This window comes from Eschrichtius robustus, chromosome 5, assembly GCF_028021215.1.
Source record: "Eschrichtius robustus isolate mEscRob2 chromosome 5, mEscRob2.pri, whole genome shotgun sequence".
NCBI lineage: Eukaryota > Metazoa > Chordata > Mammalia > Artiodactyla > Eschrichtiidae > Eschrichtius > Eschrichtius robustus.
This window is the reverse complement of record NC_090828.1, coordinates 7,587,854-7,615,771: the sequence shown is the minus strand read 5'-3', so window position 1 is coordinate 7,615,771 and position 27,918 is coordinate 7,587,854. Positions and strand designations below refer to the sequence as shown.

The following is a 27,918-nucleotide window of genomic DNA, read 5'->3' as shown; positions in this document are numbered from 1 at the left end:
GTCCCAGAACAATGATGGCTAAATAAGGGTTGGAGTCCACAATTCCCAACACTGACCCAATCTTAGACCCTCTAAGAAAGTTCTATGGCCTGGAAAACAGACGCTTCTTCCTTCTCTTCTCAAAGGTCAGAGAATCTGCACTTGTCTCAAGGAAGAGCAAGGCAGGGAGGCAGGGAGGCTGGGAGGAGACCCTGACCAGCCTCCCTTTGCCCCACTTAGGAAACGAAGGCCGGGGTCTTTCAGGGGTGGGGGTGGGGTGGGGAGTAAGGCCATGCTTTGAGAGTGTAACTGGGGCCTGAGTTTTGTTGGTGACAAGACAACTTGGGCAAGTCATTTGTGCTCCCTGAGCCTGTTTCCTCATCTGTAAATATGGGAACAGATATCAGTTCCTATCTCCCCTCATCACAGGATCAAAGGTGAGGGTGAAAGTGATAAAAAAATGTTAAAGTGTCACATAAAGACCTGACAATGGGACATTGTTGTGGGCGGAGAAGACCTCCCCCAGGTACAGGGTTGCTGGCTTTGGGGATCAATCACCAGCAGGTTCATTTCATTTATTCCACTGTGTGTGTGTGTGTGTGTGTGTGTGTGTGTGTGCCTGTGGCGCCCGCGCCGCTGTGTATTTGGAGCGTCAGGCAATTTGATGACGGTGGGACCATCTCTGGTTCCTGTAAGCCTCTCTACTAACTTAGTCACCTGGAGTGAGTCTCTCAACCTGACTGCCTCAGAAGGCGGAGATCAGCTCTGCAGCTCCTGGCACAAGTAAGCAAAGATTAACAATAGCCACCACTTATGAAGGGTTACTGTGTCTAGCGCCTGAAACATTATCTCGTTCAATCCACACGGCAACCTGAAGAGGCGGGTACTACAGTATAGTATGGCCAGTACCAAAGAAGAAAGAGCCTCAGGGAGGTTAAGAGACAGTCCAGGATCGTGCAGCCCCACTGGGGTTGGAGTCGGGAGCCTTGAATCCAGAGTCTGCGCCGTCAGCTACTCGGAGCTGTCTTTCTCGGAGCCCGCCGCGGGAGGGGGTCAGCACGCGCTCCCCTGGGCAGGGCGGGCGGGCGGCGGGCAAGCACCGGGGGAGAGCCGGGGCCCGCAGCCCGCGTGGCCACCGACCCCGAGCAGCTCCGCGCAACCGCCCGACGACTGCGTCCTGGCATACCCGCCCCCTTCCCGGCCAGCGCGCCGACGTTCCGCTGAGCCCCGCGCAACCGGAAGTGGTCGGACCCTAGGCGGAGGGACCTGGCGGAGCGGAAGTCACTCCGTGAGGCAGTGGCGACGGCGGCGGCGAGAGGATGAACAACAAGTTCGACGCGTGAGTGGCGCGTGGCCGCCTCCCGGGGCCCCTTCGCCCAACCGTTCCTCGCGTCCGCCCCCGCCGGGACCGCCGGCGGCGCAAACTGCGGCACCGGCCTCCCTTCCTGGTTAGGGCTGCGGGCCGGCCAGGCCTGGGTGGCCGGCGGGGAGGAGGGGGTTGGGGAGGAGGGATGCAGGGGTCTCAGGGACCCCAGGGTCGTACGGACCCAGAGCGAAGTGCGGGGTCCGGGCGGGAGGAGGGGGCCGTGCCGCCTGGAAGGAGATTTTCGGACACCCTTCTGGGCGGGTGCGGGTTGCCAGCGGCGTGGAGGGGCGGAGACCGGAGGTTTGGGTGTTTCCGCAGCCTGGCTGCTCTGCTTCTGAACCCAGCTTTTCTCACACACTCCCTCTGGCCTAGGCAGGTCATCTCTCCTGAGTCTCAGTTTTCTCATTCGCAAGGTGCGGACGGTAACAGAGCCCATGTCGTAGAGTTGCGAAGATGCAATGAGGTAACGTGGCTGCCGCGCTCAGCGCAGTGGCTGCTCAGTTACGGAATTCTCATCTTCCCAAGACTCCTTCCTGCTTCCGTTCTCTTCCCCCTCCTTTTCCCCTCTTCGAACACACTCTCCAAGAACTGCTCAGTTTCTTGCCCAACGGGTATACTTGTTATTGCCTCCTCCTGCAGTTCTGTATGTACTCTATCTGTTGTGTGGTTTCTAGTTCCAGCATCAAACAATTGGGAGGTGCAGAAAGGAAATGCAAAGTATTTTTGCATATTTCCCTGCAGCGATTGTATCTGGAGGTAGATTATGTTTTGGCTTTCTTCTAGTAGTCCAGTAAATCTGTCTTCTTTTCCGAAGACCTAGATTTCCAGTCTCAGACCCACCAGTTACCAGTTATTTGACATTAAGAAAGTTACCCAATCTCTGAGCCTCTGTTACCCAAACCGCATTAGTGGTTAGTGCTCTGCTGCCGCAGTGAGTGTGATAAGCATCAAATCACATTCGGCAATGCTTAAAGATACTTTAAGATATAAAAAGTACTACATTTAAGATACAAATGTAAAGTGGAATTACTATTAGTTTAGGTTGTGACCCACTGTTGCCGATGGGAAATTGGAGTTTTTCCGGTACCTTGAGTGCTGGTATGCAAATTCCGAGGTCCTGGATTCCAGCACTCCTGGCAGCTCCTCAGGAATGCTTCCTGGTTGCTGAGAGGGCTCTGCTACTTGAAAAAAGTCTTTGGGAGTTTGCTTCTGCAGTCCACTGCATAGCTGAGCTCATCCCTATACTAATTACCACCTTCTCCTCCCCCGCACAGTCATAAGCCCTGCAACTCCTAGCTTCAGCTCTAAGTCCTGCCTCAGTGGAGCTTTCTGCCAACCCTATACCCCTTTCTCCGCCGAATTGAAGAAATCAAAATTTCATTTTAAGAAGGCACTTCATGGGTAATCTGGCCCAGCCCTACCCAGATCATTTGGAGGTTTGCAGTAAGCTAATTTAAGAGTGGCAGTAATGGCTTCCACAGGCATTTTGCTGTTTTTCACATATTATTTCTACTAATTCTAACAACCCTGTAAGGGGGTCATGTTACCTCCTTTTACAGATAAGGAAAATGAGACTCTCTGAGATTAAATAACTTGCCCACAACAACAGGAAGGGCCATATGGTGAGATTCAAACCCAGGTTTGTTGTTTAACATTTGTTCAAGCACATCTTGACAAAAATTAACCTGGGTCATTTTTAATTAGTTCTAATTGTTAACTATTCATTATACTGAACATCTGTCTTCTAGCTATGCAGGAAAAAAACAAAGCTGTCTTTCATTCGAAATTAGCAATTGAAGACAGCACTCCAGCCCTTAGTTTTGTTTTTGTTGTCTTTGTTTTTCATGCAAAAAAAGTGCAGTTTTTAGACCACGGCTGCATATTTGGTCTCTGCATTCTTCACCACATGGCTCCTAAGGACATGTTCCAGTTTGCCAGAGTCCTAAAAGTCCAGTGCCTGGAGTTGAGTACTGTAGTCTAATCTGATGGGCTCAGATTAAAGAGGAGCTCTAGTCTCCTTTTCTGTGTGACCTTCTATGGACCTAAACTAATAGCCGCCACCCCCACCCACCCATCAAGTCATTAGCTACCATTGCCATTGATCCTATTCATATGTAAAAGCCTAAGATGCTTTCACTGTACTGCAGTCCCTACGGTGTTGAGCTTGGTTTTCAAATCTAGATGCCATATTTGATTTTGTCCCTATTCTTTTTTTCTTAGCCTTGGCCCATTCTTAATTATCGTCTGAACCACTTATTCGACATTCATCCTAGTCTGCCTTGTGTTGCTTTGATTTTAGAAATGCATTCATTAAACGTGTTTGCTTTCTGCCACTGCCTGATGCTGGACGTGTAAAGATGAATTAGACCAAGTTCCTACATGCAGTGAATCGTCTAGTTAGAGTATGAGGACATACCTGGGCAGAAGCTTGGTGAGCTAATTAGGTGCCACTCAGCCTGGACAGCTTCAGATGCTAATTGCCTGCCTAAGTGTATTGAGCACTGATTTTTCTGTCTGGATTGTGTCTTTGCTCACATCCAGCTTCAGGCTGGTAAGAGTAGCCTCTGGAAGACAGGATGCAAATGACTTGCCTTAAGTGTAGGCTCAAAGAGCAGAGTGGTTGCTTAGCTCCACCCTCAAGAAATGACAGCATAAGATGAAGGTCCATTAGGGTTTCCATTTACTATCTTAGAAGGGAGTTGGGAGGTGGAGTCCAGGGATCACAGTAGCATTGTTTCTTCTCTGGCATAATTATTTCTGTTATTTTTCTGTTTCCTAGTGGTTAGCGGCAAAAGCACTAAAAAGAAAGGCATTTATATGCTTCGCTTGGGGCTAGAAAAATGTAAGATGCTCTGGTGACGGTGCCCCTCTTTAACCAAGATTGAATGGAAAGGACCCCAAAGGATATAGTGGGGAGTTGGGAACTGAGAAGAGAGAAACGATGTGAGTCCCTGTGGTATGCCCTAAAGAAGAGAATTAGGAGCTGTCTTGGGCCTAAGCAATTAAAAAGAACTCATGAAGTGTTCATAATCAGGAGACAAAAAACTGGCCATGACAGTACAGCTGGGACAAGTACAAACATTTATATGGGGATGTTCAGAAGAGGGAATCCCAACTCATCCTAGAGAGAGATCAGGAAATATTTTCAAAAGAAAGTGGCCCTGGACTTCCCTGGTGGCTCAGCGGTTAAGAATCCACCTGCCAATGCGGGGGACACAGGTTCGAGCCCTGGTCCCGGAAGGTCCCACATGCCACGGAGCAGCTAAGCCCATGCACCACAACTACTGAGCCTGCGCTCTAGAGCCTGCGAGCCACAACTACTGAGCCCATGTGCCACAACTACTGAAGCCCACGCGCCTAGAGCCCATGCTCCGCAACAAGAGAAGCCACCACAATGAGAAGCCCACGCACCGCAACGAAGAGTAGCCCCCGCTCGCTGCAACTAGAGAAAGCCTGTGCGCAGCAACGAAGACTGAATGCAGCCAAAATATAAATAAATAAATAAATAAATATTTTTTAAAAAGAGAGAAAGTGGTCCTTAGTCTGAATCCTGAAGGACAAGTTAAGTAGGGGAAGAGGAGCTCTCTGAGCAGAGACCAGGTGATGAACAAGTAGGTTGACCACTGGAGGGAAAGGAGTTTGTTGTACCATGCTGAGGTCAAACTGTGTGTCAGGTATTCCATAGGTATTCTTAGACACACAGTGTGCTTGTAAATGTTGTGGGACTTGCATGCTAGACAGTTTCCTCTTGAAAAGGAAACCAGACCAGCTCAAGTTTAATGAAGGGGAAGGGGCATTGTAAGCACCATTAGGTCTCCCAGGAGTCCAGGGAGGGTGAACCAAGTGAAAGAGATGGCAGCATCACAGACAAAACCATTCCCCTTTCCACTCTCTGCTCATCTGCTCATTCCCTTTACCCCTACTGACTTTCTGTGCTCTTGCTTGTTGTCTTTATTCCCTCATGGCTTTTCTTGTATGAGACTCATATGACTGCCCTAGTTCCTGAATCCATATGATCTTTCATCTCCTGGATGAAAAGCTGAGGGAGGAATTGGCTCATAATTTTGAGCAAGCCCCTGAGGCATCGCTTATTGGCCAGGCTGGGCCACCCTTTAGTCTGGTGCCCTTCACAGTCATGTCTTGGCCAGGGTGGGGTTGGGGACGGTCATGGCACCATGCACAATCTTGGGAGTATATTCTACAGCTAGGGCTGTGAAGTGGGCACAGCAGGCACCCCAGCGCGTGCCTAGCCCATCCATTCTAACATTTGAGCGCTTTTTATGTGGTAGGCACTGGGGATTCATGGGCAAAAAGAAAAACAGTACAAAATACTTTGCAGCATGTTTCTGCATCTATAAGGTAATACAGGCATACCTCTCATTTTACTGCACTTTGCAAATACTGCTTTTTTTTTTTTTTTTTACAAATTGAAGGTTTATTGCAACCCTGTGTAATTAGATGATGGTTAGCATTTTTTCGCAATAAAGTATTTTTTAATTAAGATACATACTTTTTAAAGACATAATGCTATTGCCCTCTTAATAGACTACAGTACAGTGAAAACATAACTTTTATATGCACTGAGAAACCAAATAAGTTGCGTGACTCAGTTTATTGTGATATTTGCTTTATTGCGGTGATGCGGAACCAAACCCACAATATCTCTGAGGTATTCCTGTATCTGAGTTACAGTTTGACCACTTCTAGTACCTTTCCTGAGAATTGCCAGATTCCATTTGACTGGATAGGGGCGGAAAAGTGATTTCAGAAAAGATCTGTAAGTTAATGGTTCAGCTCTAGACTAAACAGCATTCTTACTATCTTTGTGAATTCACCTTCCATTTATCGTTTTGTCTGGATCCAGTGAACTTTAGGTTCACTGAAAGCCTTAGTATTGTGTTTTGGGGGGTGGCAAATTATGCTCAGAGACAGATTTTCTTTGCCAGTAGTTTATTTACCACAGATTCAGTGTGGGAATTACAGTGATTTCATAAGCCAATAGCATGCAGATGTCCCTTATTAAGCTGATAAAGAAATAACATACCATACTCCAAACCAATGATAGGTTAATCACACTATTGTTCCAGGCAAGGGAAGATGAAAGGAATAAAGTCCAAATTTAGTTCAGTTGTACCTTTATATGAATTGGTACTGGATGAGATGGCTTTGCCAACCAACAGCTGAAGTCCAGCTGCCAGCTCAAAAATAAAAGTCATTTGTTGCTAGAGCACATTGCTAGGAGACTACAGCACTGGTGTTGATGGGCAGGCTGATCTTTGTGGGGCCGCTACACGGTTTGCCACCACTGCTAAAGGAGTCACCTTGACCACAGCAGGAACGAATGTCCCTTGCCTTCCTGAGACTGCTGTAGGGTTTAACATCACTGCCAACCAGGAGCGAGTGGCTCAAGATCTCCAGAGAGCACGATCAGCGAAGGATAGCTTTGCCCGGACAGAAACGCTTGGATCTTCCTCACACACTCTCAGTATTTATAGTCTAAATGTCCCCTCGCCATAGTTCCTTCTTTGTTTTTATTGATAAGGCCCCGGCGGTGCCACTCAGCAGGTGAGCTGCTAGTGCTTATCAGTGACAACAGATGAGGTGACATCCTGACACACTTATTCTTACATCAAAACAACTTTACTTCTAAAAACAACTTTTTTTTGGTCTTTGTCATAAGCAGGTGGATTAAAATACCTTCATTTAAGTCATAAATAAGTGGATTTGAAATCATAGCAAACCACTACACAACACTTAGGGTGGTTTCACTGCTCCTGAAAGGGATTTGACTTAAAAGGCAAGAAGACGTTCCTTTCTTTAATTTCTTTTTCTTTTCACTTAACATCAATTGAGCATCTTCTTGTGCTACATGTTAGGGCAGCATCTTGTCCTAGATGCTGAAGATACAAAAATTAATAAGACACTGTTCTAAGGGCCCCCTCTAGTAGGAAAAACAGATGTGGGAGGAGTGGTACCTTAGGCTGAGGGGGTAGTGTTTGCAAATAACACAGATGGGGGAATATAGGTCGCTTGGGGAGGTGGGAGGAGGGAAGGAGGATGCCAGTTGACAGGAGTCAGACTCTAGAGGATCTTACATTTCATTGTACTTTATCCTGCATGGTGGACATCAAAGGGCAAGGGACAGTTGAGAGTTTTAAGCATGGAAGTTAAATGATTAGATTTGCATTTAGAAGGAGCATGCTGGTGGCAATGTAATTGAGATGACAGGGGAAGAAGGCCTAAACTAAAGCAGTAGCAGCGGGGAGGGGTAGGATAGATGGTTAGAAGTGGCAAGAAAGAAAAGTTTTTTAACTTCATTTGAAATGCCAAAGCAGTTATTTAATCCAGAAATTCTTCTCATTATTGACTATTTTTGGCAAAGAAAACAATCCCTTTCACCATTTACCTCTCGCTTCTTTGTGCAGCCTTTTAGAAAACTAGAATGTGGTGCTTTCTGGAATTCACAAGTTAGCTGATGGGCAGTTTCATTTTTGTTTAATCCTCCTAATTGCCATTCTGCATTCCTTTGCTGTCTCTCATCTCATGTGCACCTCATTGCCTGTATCTTTGAGTGACTTCGGGTTGGTTTCATGGTAGTTCTTTTGACCTGGTGGCTTTGTTAGATAAGCAGGAATCAGCTCAGTCATGGGGTAACGTTGTTTTGCCTTTCCGTTTAGACTGAAAGATGACGACAGTGGGGACCATGATCAGAATGAAGAAAACAGCACACAGAAAGATGGTGAGAAGGAAAAAACGGAACGAGACAAGAGTCAGAGCAGCGGCAAGAGGAAGGTAAGTTTTGTGCTGCATAGATGTGGTTGCCTTTGGACTTGAGACTTGGTTATCTTGGGAAATCTGGAAGATGCAGATGAACTTGATGGCATCCTGTTTTGTAATATCTGATTTTGTTCTCAAAAAAGGTTGACTGGAGTTCATTTTGGGACTTAGAACTTTTCCCTTGCCACATGATCTTGAGATGCTGCCTTGCTTTCCAACATTCTCCTAGCCTGAGGTCGGGGAGATAAACCCTGGAGTTTAACAAGGATGTTAATTGCTTCAGAAGCTGCTGCTCAGTATTTCAAATCCTGCACATCACTTAGAATTTTTGACCGTTTAGTTAGTAATAGTCTGAGCTGATTTATCCCACAATATTGAGTACCTTCCAGATGCAGGCATTTTAGGTGCTAAGAGGACACAAAGGTGAATGAGACTGTGGATGAAGGAGTTTACACTTAACAGTACCAGTAATACTAGTAGCTGCCATTTATTGAGTACTTACTATGTGCCAGGCATGGTGCTAAGCACTTTACATCTGTTAATTAATTTGATCCTCTCAGCAGCCCCATGAGGTGGTGGCTGTTATTTTCCCCACTTTGCAGATAAGCAGCTGAGGCACAGACTGGTTAAGCAGCTTGCCCAGTGTCGTTAGCCAGTAAGTGATAGGGTGTCATGGAGGAGGCCGACATGGCCTGGGAATATGTTGAGATAAGATACAAACGTAAATATCTGTGATAGGAATTAGAAAGTTATGAAAGCATTAAGAACAGAGAGAATGTTACAGGAACTTAGAGTCAGTTAACCACTAACTTACCGTGTCAGCAGAATCTTGAGCCCACTGCAGGTAATTGAGGATGTATCCTTTTTAAGTGTGGAGGTGGTAAGGGGTGACACTGTAAAATGTTTTCTCAGTCTCAGAGCATGTGAAAAATGCCCAGATTAACACACCTTCTTTAATTCACAGGCTGTTGTCCCTGGGCCAGCGGAGCACCCCCTGCAGTATAACTACACTTTCTGGTACTCCAGGAGAACCCCTGGCCGTCCCACCAGCTCACAGAGCTACGAACAGAATATCAAACAGATTGGCACCTTTGCCTCTGTGAGTACTGGGTGGTTTAATGTAGTGAGCCTTGGTAGTACATTCATGCCTGTGTTTATTTACATCGTTGTGTCTATATACCCTCCTGGTAACATACTTAGGATTCTGGTTTCCTTAGTTGACTGACCTGAGTCTCTGAAGTCAAATTGGCTCGTTCTTAGATTTCTCATTACACGTCCATAGGTGACATACGTCAGTATCAATAAGTATGTGAATTGTGGAACTGGTCAGAAGGGGACAATACAGAAATACAGGCTTGTTCAAGTAGATACTTATTGAGTCCTTACTGTGCGCAGTGTCACGGGGGATACAGAATTTTATAGTACGTGGTGTCTGTTCTCATGAAGCTTGACAATAAAGTTGAGAATAAAATTAGAGTTTTTGTGTTTAATAATCTCCCATTAGGGTTCTGGATATGTTAGTGATTATGCATAAAGTAGCATCTTTTTTCTGTGTTCAGAAAGAAAAGGAAGTCTATTTTTTGTGGGTACTGTCAGTGCAGAGAGCCCACACTCTGTCTTATCTCCCTCACAGGCAGCTAGAGTTGTGCACCCTGAGAAGCTGTCTGCGACTAAAACCAGTCTTGTTCAGTGAAGATTATTATATATTTTGTAGGTGCAGTACAGTCGATCTCTGGGCCGAATCAAATGCAGGATTTGTTATTTTCTTGAAATTATTGAGGTATTTGTCCTGTTTAAAATGCAGACACTGGAAAAGAAAACTATAATAGAAAATAAATTTTACGATAAATTAGTAAAGAGGAGGACACAATAATAGGCACTTTGTGTGATTTCCTTCGATCGTTATGATAGCCCTATGAGGTCAGTGATGTTATCCGTATTTTACAAATGAGAAAAATGAGACTTGGTTAAGTATCTGATCTGAAGTCTGAAATCTGTGATAATTTACTTGATTAAGTGGAGGAACCAGTATTGAAACTCAAGTTGGGTAGGCTGTAAAAACCACCTTCCAAATCCTATACTCTTTTACTCTTCCATATACCAAAATGCATGCCAGGAGGCTCCAAGTTTTAAAAATGTTTGTTTACTAGAAGAAGCTATATTTATCTGTTTATTATTAATCAGATATGCATATATAACTGATAATCAGATCATCTGATTACTATGCTGAGTTGATATAATTTCAGCCAAAAGCAAAGATCTTGTTTTAGTTGGCCTGTGCTCTCTTACCACCAGTAAATTTAGGCTTTTTTGAATTATTAAAAATAGCTTGTGCACTGGTACATATTTGGTTCAAGAAATGTTGAATGAATTCAAGGCACTAATAGGGTTCTAAAATGAATAAAAAACCTTGCCCTTAGGGAAATAAGACATGCCCAGGAATTTCCAATACAGGGAGGCAGTGGGAAGTGCTGTAAGAAAGGCATGGCTAGAGTGCTCTTGGAGTTCAGAGGGAAGGAATTAATTTCAGCTTGGAGAAAGCCTCTTTGGGAGGAGATGGGTTTAAGATTGAATTTAAAGAATTTGAACATGTGATAAGAAGAGGAAGGAATTCTTGGCAGAGAGAACAGTAGAATTAAACTTAAAAATATCCATGTAGTCCTAACATTCCTGAATCCACAGAAATTTTGATTGCTTGCTAGACATTACAGGTAAAATGGCAGCCATTATGTTGTGAACAACTGGTTAAGCGCTCAGAGGATCAGAGAAGAAACTGAACTGGGGAGTAAGTTTTCATTCAGGAATTTGTTCAATTATTTTAGCATAATTATAACTATTTCTAGCATTTTTCTTTCCCTCTTAAGAAAGGCATATATGAATTTACCCAGCTTGCTCAAGGAGGGTTTTTGTTTTCTTTTCCTTGGGCGTGTGTGCTGAGTTGAACAGTTTGTCCTCAGCGTCATCTTGGGTTAATGCTTCTTTATACTCACCAGTGTCATGTAATTCAAGGCATTGGGAAATGCCTCACAATATTAAATTCCTCACAAAGAAATAATTGCATTGTAAAACCAATGATGCCAAAGCAGTATTTCCCATTTGTCCTCAATCCTAGTGTTTGACAACATTTAAAAAGTTCTTGAAGTTAAGGTAACTAAGAAAGCCATGTCTTGAAATGGAAAGAGCATTGGACGTGGGGATCACAAGTGTCATCTGTTCTACTGCTTGACTTTGTGGGCTAGGGCAAGTTCTGAAACCGTTTCCTCAATTATAATATGAAGAAGGTAGTTGAGATGATTTCTGAGGTCTTTTCTGCACTTCATATTCTGGGTCTAAATGTTTATTTTTTGGTTTCAGTTGGGAGTTCCAAAAATGAAAATTGCCTTAAGAGAAGGAAAAAAGATAAAAGTTTAATACTATTTCTCGATCTGCTTACTATTTCATCTCTCTTATGGTTTGGATGTAGGATTCTGGCTATAAGATTATATAGGATGGCTTTAAGATTGGTGGAGACCAAACGGTTAATAAAGCAATGCTCAATTGGAGGATTGGGAGTGGTTGGTGTACTTTGTCCCCACCACCCCCTCAAGTCCTGATTCACTGTGAGCCAAGGTTTCTAGTAGGCATACTTCATTTCTTTGCACTGTGTTAGGGTGGGAAAAGATTATTGCTCATTGTATGCATATGACCACTCACTGTCCCAAATCACTGGGTGTAATTAAGCAAGGCAGTGGCTGAGATGAAACACTGCATTGAAGTCCTACAGATGGCATTCATTCCTAATTTCTTTGTAACCTGAGACGTTTCCCATGTTCCTGCTCTCTAGAGGAATGGAAGGCACAGCCATTTCACACAGTCTGAGGTCTGTTTCTCCTCAGTTGCTGTCCAGATCTGGGAGTATGACCTGAGTCTCTGTCTGCTTGGTACCCATTTTCAGCTGCGCATTATGGAATCTTGCTTCATGTTTAATTTAGAGCCAGCAGTGTCTTGGCAAATACCAACTGTTTCTTCAGACTGTTCCACATTTTCTCTTTCCTCCTAAAGTGTGCACTTCACTGGCCAGTACTTTGTAGCTATTCTCCATGAATTGCAGAGGAATAGGGAAGTAATCTCTCCTAGCAAATCACTAGTGAGAGAAACAGAAATAGCATGATGAATATAAATAAGCATACATTTTATAGAGAAATATGTCTAATTTTCTAACAGGACTGTGGAGGAGGAGCAAAGAGAAAATTTCTAGCTAAGAAAATGGACTTAAACCCTAAGTAAGAGGCTAAGTCCTGCTTGGTTTTTGGACCGTCCTGGCCTTAGCAAGGGCACCATGGTATGGAGTAGTGCATGTGGTTGATTCTGTCACTTAATGCTCAGTAACTAAACAGAAATAAAATGTATTTCATTGTAGCTAATGCTATATTTGATGGTAAACATCTTTGATCAAGAAGTGCAGTTATAAATAAGTCATGGGCGTGTAATGTACAGCACAATGACTAGTTAACGCACACAGTTAATAATACTGTATTTTTTTTTTTAAGTGATTTGGGTCTAAAGAAATACATTCAGGCTGAGGTTATGTGGCATTTAATCTGTCTCAAGACTTAAGTGGTTTGTTTGTTTTTTTAAATTTTTATTTATTTATTTATTTATCTTTGGCTATGTTGGGTCTTCGTTTCCGTGCGAGGGCTTTCTCTAGTTGCGGCGAGCGGGGGCCACTCTTCATCGCGGTGCGCGGGCCTCTCACCATCGCGGCCTCTCTTGTTGCGGAGCACAGGCTCCAGACGCGCAGGCTCAGTAGTTGTGGCTCACGGGCCCAGTTGCTCCGCGGCATGTGGGATCTTCCCAGACCAGGGCTCGAACCCTTGTCCCCTGCATTGGCAGGCAGACTCCCAACCACTGCGCCACCAGGGAAGCCCTTAAGTGGTTTTTATTGTGTAAAAACAAGGTCCTCTTACACCGTGTGGTGATTATCCTGTGAATTCTGCAGGGGAGTATGTATTGACGTTGACCAACTAAGGCTCCTAGCTGAGGCTGGCATTTCTCACCTAAAGAGTTTATTCTTGTATCAACAATATTACATTATTCTTTTATCAAAATATGCAGTATGCTTTCCTCTAACATGCCTTCCTTCCCACACAGTCCCCCGAATGAAAACCTAACCTCCAGAAAGCAGAGCCTCTAGCAGAGTGTCTTCCGTGTTTATGCTCTTCTCTTAAGTAAATCTCACATTCATTCAAAGAAGCATAAGAAACATCTTTTCACTCTGCTATCTTCTCTCTGCAGGTGGAGCAGTTCTGGAGGTTTTACAGCCACATGGTACGTCCCGGGGACCTGACAGGCCACAGTGACTTCCATCTCTTCAAAGAAGGAATTAAACCCATGTGGGAGGTGAGAACTGAAAGCCTCAGACTGCTTTTATGAGCAAGTTTTTTGTTTTTGGGGTTTTTTGTTTGTTTGGTTTGGTTTGGTTTTTTTTAAAAGCCATGTCAAAATTAAAAGTATTTTATAGTCTTCTCGGGACTTCCGTGGCAGTCCAGTGGTTAAGACTGTGCGCTTCCGCTGCAGGGGGTGCAGGTTCGATCCCTGGTCGGGCAACGAAGATCCTGCATGCCTTGCGGTGCTGCCAAAAGATAAAAAAAAATTTTTTTTAATTCTAAAAAAGTATTTTAAAGTCTTCTCTGAAAGCTGCGTCACTATTTGGTCCTTTGGAAATGGGACCTCTAGGAAAAGGCGCTGATTCCATTGTTTGTCTGTGTGGATGGTTTTCAAAGATTGTTTTATCACTAAAATGGTATTATAACAACATTAGAGGATTTTTTAAAATTACTCTTCCCATAGAACTGGTTTTGTGTGTGTGTAATATATTACCATAGGGTACTTATGATTAAAGTGAGTAAAAATAAGCTTACGAGCAGCAACTAGAGACCCAGAGCTGAGCTCTGTGATCTCTTTGCTGTAACCCATCTTCTCTGTTCTGATGCCGGAGTGTTTTTCTAGAAGACAAACGGGATCACACACACATACCCCAGTTAAAAATCTTACGCAGCTCTCCATCACACACATGATCTTGCACCTAATTACCTTTCAGGACTTGTCACCCATCATCTCTAAATCCTCCCTTCACTGTAGCTAGACCTTCCTCTTTGCATCTCTGTCTCACAATCAGAGTTTGCACACTGCCATGTTCTTCCCAATGCCTGCAGAGCCCTTCACCTGCTTTACCTGGCTAACTCCTGTGTCCCTCAAGATCCGGCTTAAATGTTTTCCTCTTCTTGGGTGTTTCTGTCTTGTTCTTTTTGAACTTCCTATGCATATCTCTGTTACAGCAGTACTTGTCAGACTGTACTGCTGTAATTAATTTTCTTGTCTATCTTCTTCACTAGACTGGATCTAGGTAGAGACTGTGGCTTCATGTCTGTATTTGGGACATGGTGACTCTTGATAAACTTCTGGCGAATGAAGTAAGGAGTGATCTGTGTTTGAAATCTGACATCATTTCATTTTGATGTAGTTCTGAAAAAAGAGGAGGATGATGATGATTATTATCATTTTGGCTATGCCGTGGCTTGCAGGATCTTAGTTCCCCGACCAGGGATCGAACCTGGGGCCCCGGCAGTGAAAGTGCCAAGCCCTAACCACTGCACCGCCAGGGAATTCCCAAGAGAGGATTATTTTTAAAGGGTCCGTTTGGCCATTTTTTCCTATAGAGTTGAATAATTGGGAAGCAACAAGACTTCTTAGTGATCAAGGGATCATTGGCCCTAAAGCAAAAGCAAAAGAGCTGTGAAACCATATTTTAACTTTAAATGCTTTCTCTCTTTTCACAGGATGATGCAAATAAAAATGGTGGCAAGTGGATTATTCGGCTGCGGAAGGGCTTGGCATCCCGTTGCTGGGAGAATCTCATCCTGGCCATGTTGGGGGAACAGTTCATGGTTGGGGAGGAGATCTGTGGGGCTGTGGTCTCTGTCCGGTTTCAGGTAAGCCACCCCACGGGCAGGTCTGCTTTCGCATGTTGCCTTTACTCTTCTCACTGCCTCCGATTTGCTTTGATGATTCTTTCTGTCGTTCCTCCTGTAGGAGGACATTATTTCAATATGGAATAAGACTGCCAGCGACCAAGCCACCACAGCCCGCATCCGGGATACGCTTCGGCGAGTGCTTAACCTACCTCCCAACACCATTATGGAATACAAAACCCACACCGACAGCATCAAGTATGTGTTGTGGGGGCTTGCGGGGGGCGTGTCCCTAAGTTTAGCAAAAGTAGGTCCTTAGTTGGGCCCAGAGGAATGTGGTCGTACGGAGACTGACTTCAGGAGAAGGGACAGACCAGTCTTCCCCTAGTGCTTCTGGCCACTTGTGGCAGTTCTTTGCTGGCGAGGTTCCCTGTCCACCTGCACTGTGGGGTGCTCTGTATGAGAGAGTGCCCTTCTGCAGAATCCCAGTTGCACTGCCTGGGCTGGCTTTATTTACACAGGCTGTCTTGTCTTTCATGCACTAACCACTGTCGTAAAATGAAAGACAAAGTGCTCTTCTTTTTCTTGCTGTTTTTTAAGATAATTTCACTGAACAGTAAGGCCCTTCTCCCTGTCTGCCCCTCACTCCACTTTTGCATGTCTTTTTAACCTGTTAGCTTCAGTCTGTTTTCTTTGTCCTGGGAAATTGACTTCGTATCAGGAGTGATGACTCCATTTCCTTGTGTGTAGAGCTGAACTCGTAGAGGAAGCAGAGTAGCGTGTCTGTGGGAGTAGAATCTAAGGGGAGCATGGATGCCAAAGGGGAAATTAGCTTTGCAGTCTACCTAAGACTCGAGGAAGTGGAGCTGGACGTCCACAGATGAGAATCACTGGCTAGGGTTGCTCCTTCAGTGATTGAATGTCATAAATAAATTCAGGTTATTATGAAAACGTTGTGGGGAGTGGCTGTTAGATTTTTCTCACAACTGGAGGGAGAGCGAGCCAACTAGGAGTCAGGACTTGGAGGTTTAGTTCTCTCCTTTGACTCTAATATCAATGTGTGCCTTTGAAAAGTTTCTCTGCCACTCTGCTTCAGTTTCCCCATCGGTAAAATGGGGGAATGATAACGCTTTACCCGACAGGGTTGTTTTGAGGCTGATTTAATCTTTGTAATTGAAGGTCCTCAGATGGAGAATGCGCTTACAGGGCCAAGTATTATTGCTCTCATTGTCATCATTAGTAATAATGTCACCATCCTGCTTATTAAAAACATTACTAGTAATGAGCCCAGCCATGGTGTTTAGCAGGCAGACCATTTGGGAATCTTTTTCCCCTGAATTTACAGATCATACTGTGGGTGGAACTGGCTTAAATGAGCTAAGCGCCAGTTTTTAATTGGGAATGCTGCCAGAGGAGGTGGTCTGTATCCCATGGCTGGGTGGGCTCATTGTAGCCACCAACAGTTATTAGCTAGCCATGACCCTGATTGCTTGCCTCGGCAGTCCCGGGTCAGCGTTGTTTTTCTCTAGGCAGATTTTTCCTATTCTTTGTTCTGTAATACAAGTAGTTTCTGCCCTCCAGCCAGACTCAGTCTAGGCTGGAGAGACCCACACCTACCTTTTCTAGGACTCTTACATTCAAGGTTCCCAAATGCTTCCCACCCCCATCCCCCGCAAAAGCAACCTTTTCGCCTGGGTAGGAAAGGGAAAGAGGTATTTTTCAACTCTCCCCTCTCCACTGTTCTCCCTCTCTAATACCCTGAAGCAGTTCTTCCTGACTTTTGTAGAAACACGTACAAGTCCTTAGAGTCTAGGAGAGCCTTTGGGCTTATTGCCTTAGTCTGCTGCTTGCTGCTTTATCCAGAGGTCTGCCTAGTACTCCAGCCCTGCAGCTACAGGGACCAGAAAACCCTCCTCGATACCTAGATGCTACTTTTCCCTCGCATCTCCCTCTCTTTCTCTCCCAATGTGCCAACATTTTGCACTTCCACTAGAATGCCAGGCAGGCTGGGCCCCCAAAGGCTCCTTTTTCAAAACCTCTGGAAGCCGCGGTTGAATGTGCCATGACCCTCTCCCTCTCTGGATGGCACCATCATTGAAGCTGGCATCATCGGAGTCTCTTGTTCTGTTGGCGTGCTACCTGGAAGACCCTTCTGTCCCGGACAAGAGGAATCGGAAGAGCATTTTATGTTTTAAGAACAGGCTGACGCGCAGCAGCTACGACAACAGCTGAGATCACTTAATAAATGGTGCTAAACTAGCTTGTCTCATGCTCTTGCTCTTTATGGTGCATCAGAGAAGCGGCCTTTCAGACTGACTGTCACCGTATTAAGGAATGGCAGAGACTTCTCCGTGGAGGGCCGTCCGGGGAGTGCAGCCTCATTTCCATAAGCCCACTGTGTAACATCACATGGTATTTTGTTCCAGCTCTGCTGAGGTCCGACATGATGAGGTGACATCTAGCTCTCAAAATGAGACCCCCTTTTTTTGGTATTTGAATTTTAGTTTCCATCTAGTCATGCTGATGACCAGAACAGAGTGATTTCTGATTTAGAGTTCAGCTTGAAAGTCCATAAGGTTGGAAAGGGGGATCCTTGGCCTTTGCTTTGCTGACTTTGTTTGTCTTACTTCAAAGAAATCTCTTGCTTGGAGGTAAAGCCCTGCTTCCGTCTGTGTGCGGCTGTACGTATAGAGCTTCCTCGCTTTGTGTTAATGGGGTTTTCTCACTGTGCCAAAGCCGCCCAAGCCACAAGCTCTTATGCCAGCCTTCTCCCTTCTGCTCTCCCCTTAGAGCCAGATCATCCTCCTCTTCGAGCTCGCCCTGCTTGCACGGTCTCAAGGTTCCAGCCCTTCCCTTCCTCCCAGTCCCCAGGGTTGTTGTGCATCAGGACCCGGGGTGGGGAGATGTCTTTGTCCTGCTTGAGTGTGCTCCTTAGGGCGTCTGACCATACATAGCACGTACCGGCCCCTCATGTGCTTTGTGGCTTGGCGTGTATGTGCTACAGCTTGGCCTTCAGGCCCCTAACCTGCATGTAGAATTTCAGCAAGCCTTACGTTACTTTAGGCTTTCTTAGGAGCTACCACCAAAACCAAAAATGAAACACTTTTGCCCGCACTAGGCCAGGTTGCCTGATCGCGCCTGTGAAGGTGGCTGTGGGCATAACGTGGAGTTTGCCAGAGTGGCTGTGCTCTTCCATTATGGCAGCAGCACCCTGAGCTCTACCATCCTCACTGACCATCGGGCTCCATGTGGCCTGGGATCCCACAGAACACACACTGGGACTAAAGCGACCTGGGCTCAGCATCCTGGAGGTGTTCGTTCGTTGCTTTTTTTTCTATTACGTACCCCAAATTGGTTGAAGGACCTAGAAGATGGAGATTTGTTGATGTATGGAAATGCCTATTCTCTCTGTTTTCAGCGTTTGTCAAAGAATTACCTTCTATGGCCCTTTCCCTCTTGCCTTCCACTATAATGTTACATGTATTGACCTTAATTTCAGCTAATGTAACTGGTCCAGGGGATGAGCTTGATGTCACCTTCCAAAGAAGAGTTGATCAGAAAGCACCAAACTGACCTTGAGACCCCTGTGATCCTTGCCACATCTGAACAGAAACCGGAACTGTTCTGCTTTGTTCTTCTCCTTGTGGCTCTCCCACAGGGGTGGCTCTGTTTGAGCCAAGGAACAGCAGCTGCTTGGGCTTGAGAATTCAAGGGAAATGAGGAAGAAAGAGCCAGCAGTTCTCTCCCACCTACTCTGGAGATTAGGGCTCCTGGAAATGGTGGGGAATTTTTTTAGAGGTGGCTTAGATTTCTCAGTCAAGCGTAATTCCACCTTGCTCTGTTTCAGTCCAGTATCCAGTGTCCTTTTTCAGCTCTCCGGTTTTCCCAGGCTTCCCCTGATCACGCTGCTTGCGGCCTTTCCCTGCTGCGCTCCTGAGAGGCTGACGCTGCTGCGCACAGGGCGTGACGAGCTGCTTTGCTGCAGAGGGGGTGCTGCCTGCTGCCTCGTCCCCTTGCTTACTGCCAACAGTTAGCCCCTTCAGGGCGCGCGGGTCCTGCCTCGTCCCCTTGCTTACTGCCAACAGTTAGCCCCTTCAGGGTGCACGGGTCCCACTGAGAAACGTGAAACTGGTTCAATTGAGTGTTAGCTCAGGGGTGTGGCTCTTTCTAATGAGGCCAATCGTAGCTGAGATTTTAGAGATTTGGGTCCTTGCAGGCATCAAGTGATTCACTGTATCTGCCATTTTGAGGACAATCTCATAACAGAGCCAGACTTGCAACCCAGAATCATGAGACCACCAGGATAAGACTTGGGGCCCAGAGCCATATAGAGCAGCAGTGCCTTTTGTGAGGAAATTCCTCTTTGGAATAGTCTCTTGAGTCCCTTCGTGCCTCTGGCCTGGAATGGGAGAGGGAAGACAGGGCCAGCTGCACTCAGTGGGCCACAGTGTTGGGAAGACTGACCAGGCCCCTCTGCAGAGAGAGCTGAGGGTAGGTGACTTCTCTTTATTCATTTATTCTAGAGGAGAAATGGGTCGAATCACGGGGACTTCACCACGTCTAGATATCATTGTATTTAAACATTGAACTTCGTAGGCAAGAACCAACCATCCCTTCTCTTGCCATGGCTAAATCATAGCCAGGTGGCACTGGGTCATACCAGCATAATTGCTGGGCTTTGCATTTGTGAAATGTTTCCCCATGCTGATGTTCAAGGTAAAGCCCAGACTAGCAGGAGGCCAAGTTCGTCCGTGAGTATGAGGGCCAGCTGAGTGCAAGGCTGTGAACTGAGGTTTGGGCCAGAGTAGGGGCAAGTACAGAGTTACACAGAAATGCGATCTCTGCTCTCAGAATTTGCTTTCTGGTAAGTGAGCTGGTAAAAAGTGGTCTTTAAAGGACTCATTGTTATCCTGTCATTTGAATCTGTTTAGAATGCCCTGTAGGCTCTATTAATCTCACGGTAATTTAAAAATATATTTTTTTTTAAGAAACTCAATTTACATGACAGTATTAACATTTAACTTGTTCTTTCTTTACCTTTAAAAGAAACAAGTTTTAATATTACTAATATGCCTGGGATGCCAGATGGAAAATAGCTAGAACATTCGCACCTAGTTTTAGGCGTTTGATTTGCCTCTTAGTCAAGCATTGGCCTGTGAGAACCAGCGATTGTACCAGTGACTCTGATCAGCTATTTTATCTCCACTGAATCCATATGAGGAAACTTCTTTGCCCACATTCTTCATGTTGAAGTTTTTACATACGAAGAAAATACTGCTGAAGAAAATGGGAGGGCAGTTTAATACTAAACTGGATTAGAGGGGAACTCTGACATCCATATTTCTGAAGGTTCTTGACACAGAGAACTTTGGTTTGGACTAGTGTAGGGCTTTCTGGAAACAAAAGGATAAATGAGGTGAAGCTTCAACACAGCCATGTAATTTCTTGTTGGCACCTAAATTGCTTAAATAGAATTTAAGTCTCACCTTTAGAGCAAGAGAGGGGTTTCCTGGGTTGTTGCCCAAGCGTCAGATTTTGCTTTCTCCTTACCTTCACTGGGAGTGAAGAGTGAAATGACCTTCTGACATCACTCGTGGACTCTCAAAGTTCATCGCGTTACCATCTCTCCAGAAGGAGCTGTGAAGCAGATGTCTTTCTGTGGAAACTGAGTTTGTGAATCGATAAAGACTGGCATGCTTATTGGGTGCTCTTCCATTTTCCTTCAGTTAACATGTATCAGTATTTTGGCAATACTCTCTCTGAAGAAACCATTAACTTCAGATCAGTCTCTTATTCCGAGAGATACATCATTAACTTATAAATGCTGCTGTTTACAAGAGGGAAATACTAATGAAACTGATGTGAATATTGCCTGGAAGAATGAATTTGTTGTGCCAGGTCTCTGTATTTAATCCCTTCCTATTTAAAAAAAGAAAAGCTATCTGTAGGAGACCTACTGATAAAATATATTTTAGTGGTCATAATATTAAACCTGTAGTGAGCTAATAATTTAGCACATTAAACCCTATATGTTGTCACCATGGGTATATCACCCCTTTAAACCAAGAATGGGATAATTGACAGTAAGGAATTTTAGATTTAAAGGCACCAAATTACCCATTTTATATGTAATTCCCAGGGAAGTTACCTGACACTTTGTCCCTAAGTGGCTGAAAAATGGTTAAGGCAAAAAGGAAGGACATAAGCTCCTCTCAGAAAACTTGAGGTGCGTTAGGGCCTCCGGATACACAGGGGATCTAGCTTTCTCCTGGTTTTTGGCCAGCAGTCACCAAGGCCCTGGTCTTTGTGGAGTATCATTCCAAGAGACTCTACCCTCAGTCGCATTTCTTACCCCTTCCTAACCCCGATTTCTAGCTGAAGTTAATAAGCATTAAGGTTGTGTTGCGCATTGGCCCTTGGAAACTTTGAGCTGCTGTGACATATACACCTTAAATTTTAAGATAATAGTTACTTGGGTATTATCAGAAACAGATGGAACCTGATAAGAATTTGGGTCTGAGTTTAGAAGGGTCAGGAGGTTGGAAATACGAAAGCAGATAAAGTGGTGTAATTTCCTCATTGCGTCTTTGGACACTGTAATGCTGTTGGGTACCTGCCTTTACCGTCAGGGTGAGGCCTGATGAAGAAAGATAGCTTCTGCCCCCTGTCCTCACGTCCCCAAGGCAGAAAGCACTGCTGCCCTTCGCCTCGGGGCGTTGGAGGTGTCTCCCATGGTGGGTGAGCTTAGCTCTGACCTCACTGGTCTCCCCTGTAGACTTGTTGAAGGAGTGGCTAGAAGGACGTGCAAATCCTCTAGGGAGTAGTGAGGGCCAGACTTAGCCAGTAGCATGAGCCAGGAGAAGTGCCAGCTGCCCCTGAAAGGTGCCGGCCACCCTGCTAAGCTGAGAGGAAAGTCTAGGAGGGGAACCTCACTGCTGTGCTTCCAGGTGTCGGTGGGCTCCACTTGACCTTGAGGGTACCTGAAGTGGGGTGTGGGTTTATCTTGTCTGTTCTCTCTTTGTTAAAAAGCCTTCTGATCTGAATGTACTATTGTGTTTTTTGTCTCTGGTTTGCCAGGGCCTGGGAGGAGTTTCATGGCCTGGTGAACAGCAGCGGCCGCTGATCGGACGCTCCCCCTCTGTCTCTCACACTCAGGGTAGGGCCTTGTCTACCTTCTCTGTAACCTTGTGACATACCTCTCAGCCGTAGGCCCCTCTTCCCAAGGGGATGCCCTGTCCCCACCTGCCCCCAGGCTTGCCTCTGCCAGCGCGGAGCCCACTCCAGCCGCTCCTCGTTGACTGTCGCCGCGGTCTCAGGGGACACCACTGAGTCCACAGCCACTGATGTATGCTCCCTGGGTCACGTGTCTCCTGGTGAACCCCTGGGCAGGTCGATGAGCCTCTCTACACCTCTGTTTTCTGATTTGGAAAATGAGGTTCCATGGACTAACATGCCTCTGGTGTCTTTGGATGCCAACATTTCATGATTATAAAGGGACCAGAGATCCATTTTCCTTGGCCTGGACGTGGCCACTTTTAAGCCGTCTGACAGTGTCCTGTGACTAATAAGACAGTTCCACAGGCCACAGTGTGGGTTAGGTGAGAGGTATGTCTCGTTTGCTGGTGGTATTTGTCAGTTGTGAGGAAACAAGTGATGGAACTTCTGAGTTTCAGCGGTTAAAGTGAACTGAGGGTAGATGTCAGGGCTGCGTAGGAGGCACGGTTCCAGGTTGTATTGTGGCTAGACCACCACGTGTTTGCTGGCAGAGAGAGGCCCTGGGATAGCGAAGGCTGGGTCAACTGAAGCATTCACTTTAAGAATATCTGTATTTCAGTTAAGGGAGTTCCAAGTCCATGTCTGTCTCTTTAGCAGAAGGAGTTGAATTGGGTAAATTTATTCTGGATGAGAGGAATGGATAAGAGGACAGTATCCGCATGTGCCCAACCCGAGAGCACATTCCTAGACAGTAACCATCCCCGCGCCAAACCCACCCCTAAGAAATGGAGACTTTCTAAGGTGGAAAAGAGCATGTCAGCTGTAGCAGCTGCTTCAGAACTCCCCTCTCCCGGGGAGGAAGGGAGGCCTCTTCAAGGAAAGGAGACCGGCATTCCTCAGCTGGGCTAAAGAGATGGCATGACACTGTGAGGGACAGAAGCGGGTGGCCAGGGGTCTGAGTAATAAACAGTGCCAGAATTCCTATACACTCATGCCACTGATATCTGTTTTTTCAGTAGTTTAATTCCTTTATTATAAATTCAGCTTTCAGATGATAACATTAGATTTTCAAAATTGCAATTTAAAGAGTTTCTCTGTAAAGTATAGTCAATATAGAATTCTGAGATGGATGAAAAACATGTATCAGCTCTAATACTGATACATTGATTTGTAGGCTGGAAAGCAGCAGATACTCAAAATAAGTCAGTTGAATTTCCAGAGGCCTGGTGCTATGATGGATTTGTTTTAATAGCATTACTATATTTAATCCTAAGATTCCTTTTTTTTTTCTTTTTTTTTTTTTTTTTTTGCTTTTGATATCCCTAAAATTGGAATGCTTACAGTGAATGTGATAGGAAAGGTTTTTGTCAGTTTAATTGGCAGCGTTTACCTCTTAATGGTAGTACCTTTAAAATTCAACAGCATCTTAGGTTCCATAAAAAAAAAAAGCTTTAAAATGAAATTGGAGTAGACAGAATGGAAGAAGACTTAAAATTATTCCCTCTCCCCTTAGCTAACCCTAAATTCCCCAGGAAAAAGATCTTTGAATTGCTTTGAAAAGTCATAGAGTTGCGTAAGTTGCATAATTGCCGTTTTGTAGTCTCTTTGTTCTTTTTGTTGCCCCACCCCCATATCTTTTTTATAGGGCAGATTGAAGGGAGCATTCATGGGTTAGGTGTTCTCCTTGAAGCACAGACTTGGGAGCATGAGAGGAGTATTAGAGTCTAACCAAAAAAAACCCAGCTCACTTCATTGTCCTAACAGACTTGAGAAGGACTTCATATTTCACCTTTATTGATTTAACCTTGTAAGTGGTAAAAGGGGTGTTCCAAGAAGATGCGCATACCCAGCTTGTGGTGGTTTGAGCTGCCAGTTTAGAGGCCGCAAACTTCAGCCTTCTTGTCCTCCCTCCCTCTTCTCCCTTCCAAGTAGATCATTATGTATGAAGAAATAAAAAACTGCTATTTAAATAATTCTTGAACCACAAATACTTTTCCTCAATTTGTCTGATGTTTTGTGACATTACATGTGGCTGCTCATATTTTAGGACTATGTCATTTGACCTCTATTACCATTACAAATAAACATTGCCCTTTTAACCATGGCTTCAGTAGAAGTCCCAGTTAGCTGCTGGTTTGGGGCGGTTGGGGGGTGGGGTAGATTCTGAGTCCCTGCATGTCTAGGCTGGCATGCACAGAAGCAGTGGTCTCTCTTGATGGCGAATGAAGTTGGTGTGGTCACTCGGTAGAGATGAGAGATTGAAGTTTGCCCTAGTAAACCTAGGGGGTTTGCAATTTTATTTACTTTGCAGGGAGGGAGAGAGGAGGAAGCCAGAGCTGGCCTGGGCCGGACAGCTGAATAGCCAGAGAATGATTCCCTGAAGACCGTGATGTAAAAATGTTATCATTTCCTTCTAAACGATCTGTTATATCATTGAAAGCCATTGAAAAAACCAAAACCCAAAAACCTTCCCAATAGTCTGCACATTGCTAGGTGCCTGGAGGGTCTAGCTTTCCGGAGCTCCGTCTAGATTGTCTAAATTTTAGTTTGCTTTTACAAGAAGAGAAGCCCATCTTTTAAAAAGAAAAATTGCTTGTGGCCTCTGCCACTCCCTGTCTGCCTTCTCCCTTTCTCCTGATCTCTCTGTGCCCTGCAGCCTGGGGTGAGGGACATACCCGAGGATTAGTTCCCAGCTGGTTTGAGGTGAACACGTTCCTCAGACTAAATTTGGCACCAAGCTCTTCTCAACCCACTTTTTTTATTTTAGAAAGGCTGGACCTGAGCCGCCAGCTGCCACCCGCCTGCTTCAGCCTGTCGTTGTCAGGAGCCTGTTGCCCACCCTCATTGCTCTTTGTTTTTCTTTATATCAGACTCTGGAAAAACTCAGCTGGATTCTCCTGGCTCTGTTACTCTGTCCCTCCCCATTTCCATTTTACAAATAACCCTTAGAATGATTCTGACTTCTTAGAGGTTTCTGACTATGAAGAGATCTGTGGCAACAGAATTAGAATAAATATTACATATCTTAGTGGGAAGGTGTTATAGAGCCCTTCAGCTTACCTGCCACCGGGGGGGGGGGGGGGGGGGGGGGGAGGGGGTTTGTTCTGGCCCAGCCCCAGCACAGTGCAGGAGTTCTCCAGAACGTAGGTGGCCTGCGTATGGTGATGATTAATCCTAAAGATTCTCTTCTTTACGTCACTAAACAGCAGAAAGGGCTGAGTCCAGATATTTGCCTGCCATCTCTCTTACTCCAGATAAGACAGATAATTCTCCCACAGTCAGAAGATTCTCTGACTCTACCTTCCCGCACCCCTGGCTTTCTAGTCTCCCTGCTGATTGACTTTTGTGATCCAGTTGATCTGTGGGGGCAGAGGTGGCATCAAAGGGGAAGAAGGAAGCAGCAAACCCTTCTTCCTAACCACTTCTTTGTTATTAGAGGTGTCCTCCGTTGTGCAGACTCTATCACAGCACAGCGTCCCTAAGGGGGGGACTCAAATAGCACACCTCAGTTATGCCTGCTTTTCTCTGTCTTATGATCAGATGCGTTCTTAATTCTTTGCTAGCTTCTTGCGGCCCCTCGGTGGGGTCTGCCCTTTTGAAAGGCCCTTTAAAAAGATGATTACCCCACTAAGTTCTCTTTGTGTTCAGTCTTCAACTCCTTAGATGGAAATCACTGAAATTCTCAATAGCATTGATCACTGAGCTGCGTGGTCATGCATGTCAGTTACAAAAAAAAAAAAAAAAAGAAAAAAATACCAGTGGGCTTTTGAGATAACATCAGTTTCTTCCCAGCCAGAGTTCACCCACGCCAGCTCCATCCAGTTTCCCTCTCAGTGTACTTGTCTGCAGTTATTCTCTGTGTAGTGAGGGCTCTGAGTTACTGTCAGCCTGCCACCATCATGGAGGAGAATCTGTTAGCCAACAGCAGGAGAAAACTGCTGTTTGGCTGGGCTGAGCATATTCCTTCGTCAGTATTAATTCACTCTGGACCAATTGCCAGATACCCAACCAATTGCAGCAATTTTAAGACAGGTCAGTTAAAACCAAAGCTTCTAGAATGTTCCATTAAAATTAAATGGAAGAAATCATTCCAAAATCAGGTTAATGAGAATTTCTGTCTCAAAATTTCAGACAAATTTAAGTCTGAAGCACTGGGCCAGAGCAGTGGATGCAGTGACCTTTAAAGCCCCTTCCAACCCTGAGATTTGAGGATTAAAATGGCGATGCGAACTGCTAAGGTGTTGTTGGATTTCTGGGCTGGAACAGGAGAGGTTACTAGTGGGCGGCCAAACCTGTCTGCATCCAATAGAAGGCAACTAAGAAGACATCACAAGATCTGTTACACACACACATACATGCACGCGTGTGTGCACGTGCTAAGTTTCTAAAGTAAAGTGTACTCAGGTTTCACCTCTTGGAATATCCTTTCATAAGCAGCTGTAAGTTTTGAACCAAGGGATTTTTGGTTGGTTGGTTGATTTTTTTGAATATGTAATACAATCTGTGGTTCAATTTTTTTAAAAAAATCCGTGTGCGTGTGTAAGAGAGAAAGAGGTTTCCGTCCCACTCTTTCTCCACCAGCTTCCACGGTGTCCCTTCCCCTGCCACCACACCGCCCCAGGTAACAGCGTTTTATTATGTATGACTTCCTTGAGGCAGATATGGGCCTTATTTCCTCCACCCTCACTTACACAGGAGGTAGCATATCATGTCCACACACTGTTCTGCACCTTAATGTTATCAGTTTCTCTTGGCGATCTTTCTATATTAGTAGAGAGTTTCTTTTCCTTTCATTTTTTTTAAGCTGCACAGTATCCCATGAATATTTAGTCCCCTATTAATTAATTTTTAGTCCCTTGTTCACACGTGTTTGGGTTGTTTCTGACCTTTTGTAATTGCAACCAGTTGAGTCCAAGTGTTTGAAGGGACTTGGGAGTCAGGTTGCTGTGTTGGCATTAGATGAGCAAGGAAGGAAGGTCCTGGGGTGTCAGGAGGGCCCGAGAGCTGCTGAGGCCAGGTTTCCCCGTGTGTGTGTGTGTGTGTGTGTGTGTGTGTGTGTGTGTGTGCCTTGAGACGACCTGTGTATTGAATGCTCTCTTTTCTCCCATTTTTTTCTTTCAGGGACAATTCAAGCTTTCGAAATACAAAAATCACATTGTGAAAGTACACAAGCTGGCAATAATCCTTTTCTGTGTGTGTGTGTTTGTCCGAAGTGGACGGGAGGCCTCCGGCTGGCCCTTCCACCTGCTCACGGAGGGGCCGTCCCCGAGCCTTGTGCTCCCCTTTTGCACTCATTCCTGGAGGACGGATTCCTCTAGACACCCTCCAGCATCGCTGACTTTATAAAGCGGAAAAAATGGAAAACGTGACTTTGTAATAGACAAACTTTTTTTTTAATGGGGTTCTGTTGGGGGAGTTCAGCCTTTCCTTTTTCTGTGTGCTGTCCAGATGCCTCCCGGGCACCCTGTCGTGCTCTCCTCTGCTGTACGAAGGGCGTCGTGACCACGTGTACAAGCCAGAGCTGTCGACTGAGCGTGATCAGTATTATGAATGTCTGTGCATCCAGGAGAAGCTTTTTGTTGGAGAGTCCCGGAATAGCTATAAATGCTGTCTTCTAGATCTGCCATTAAA

General features: G+C 45.2%; 1 protein-coding gene across 5 annotated transcripts; it reads left to right on the top strand.

Moving 5' to 3' along the window:
• Nucleotides 1-1,211: 1,211 nt before the first annotated feature.
• On the top strand, nt 1,212-27,918 carry EIF4E2 (eukaryotic translation initiation factor 4E family member 2). 5 transcript variants are annotated; one of them, XM_068544208.1, is made up of 8 exons: nt 1,212-1,318; nt 8,023-8,137; nt 9,087-9,221; nt 13,397-13,501; nt 14,941-15,093; nt 15,194-15,330; nt 22,150-22,228; nt 27,736-27,918. In XM_068544208.1, the coding sequence occupies exons 1-7, from the start codon at nt 1,299-1,301 to the stop codon at nt 22,193-22,195; spliced, it is 711 nt and encodes a 236-aa protein (XP_068400309.1). In that variant the 5' UTR covers nt 1,212-1,298; the 3' UTR covers nt 22,196-22,228; nt 27,736-27,918. The 5 variants fall into 5 exon arrangements, with proteins under 5 accessions (XP_068400309.1, XP_068400308.1, XP_068400310.1 ...); XM_068544207.1 differs by having other exon boundaries at nt 27,409-27,918; XM_068544209.1 differs by lacking the exon at nt 22,150-22,228 and having other exon boundaries at nt 27,409-27,918.

Coding starts and splice junctions, on each gene's coding strand:
- EIF4E2 (XM_068544205.1), top strand. CDS start 1,299: ATGAACAACAAGTTCGACGC. Junction 9,222..13,396: donor AGATTGGCACCTTTGCCTCT/GTGAGTACTGGG, acceptor TTCTCTCTGCAG/GTGGAGCAGTTCTGGAGGTT. Junction 15,094..15,193: donor TGGTCTCTGTCCGGTTTCAG/GTAAGCCACCCC, acceptor TTCCTCCTGTAG/GAGGACATTATTTCAATATG.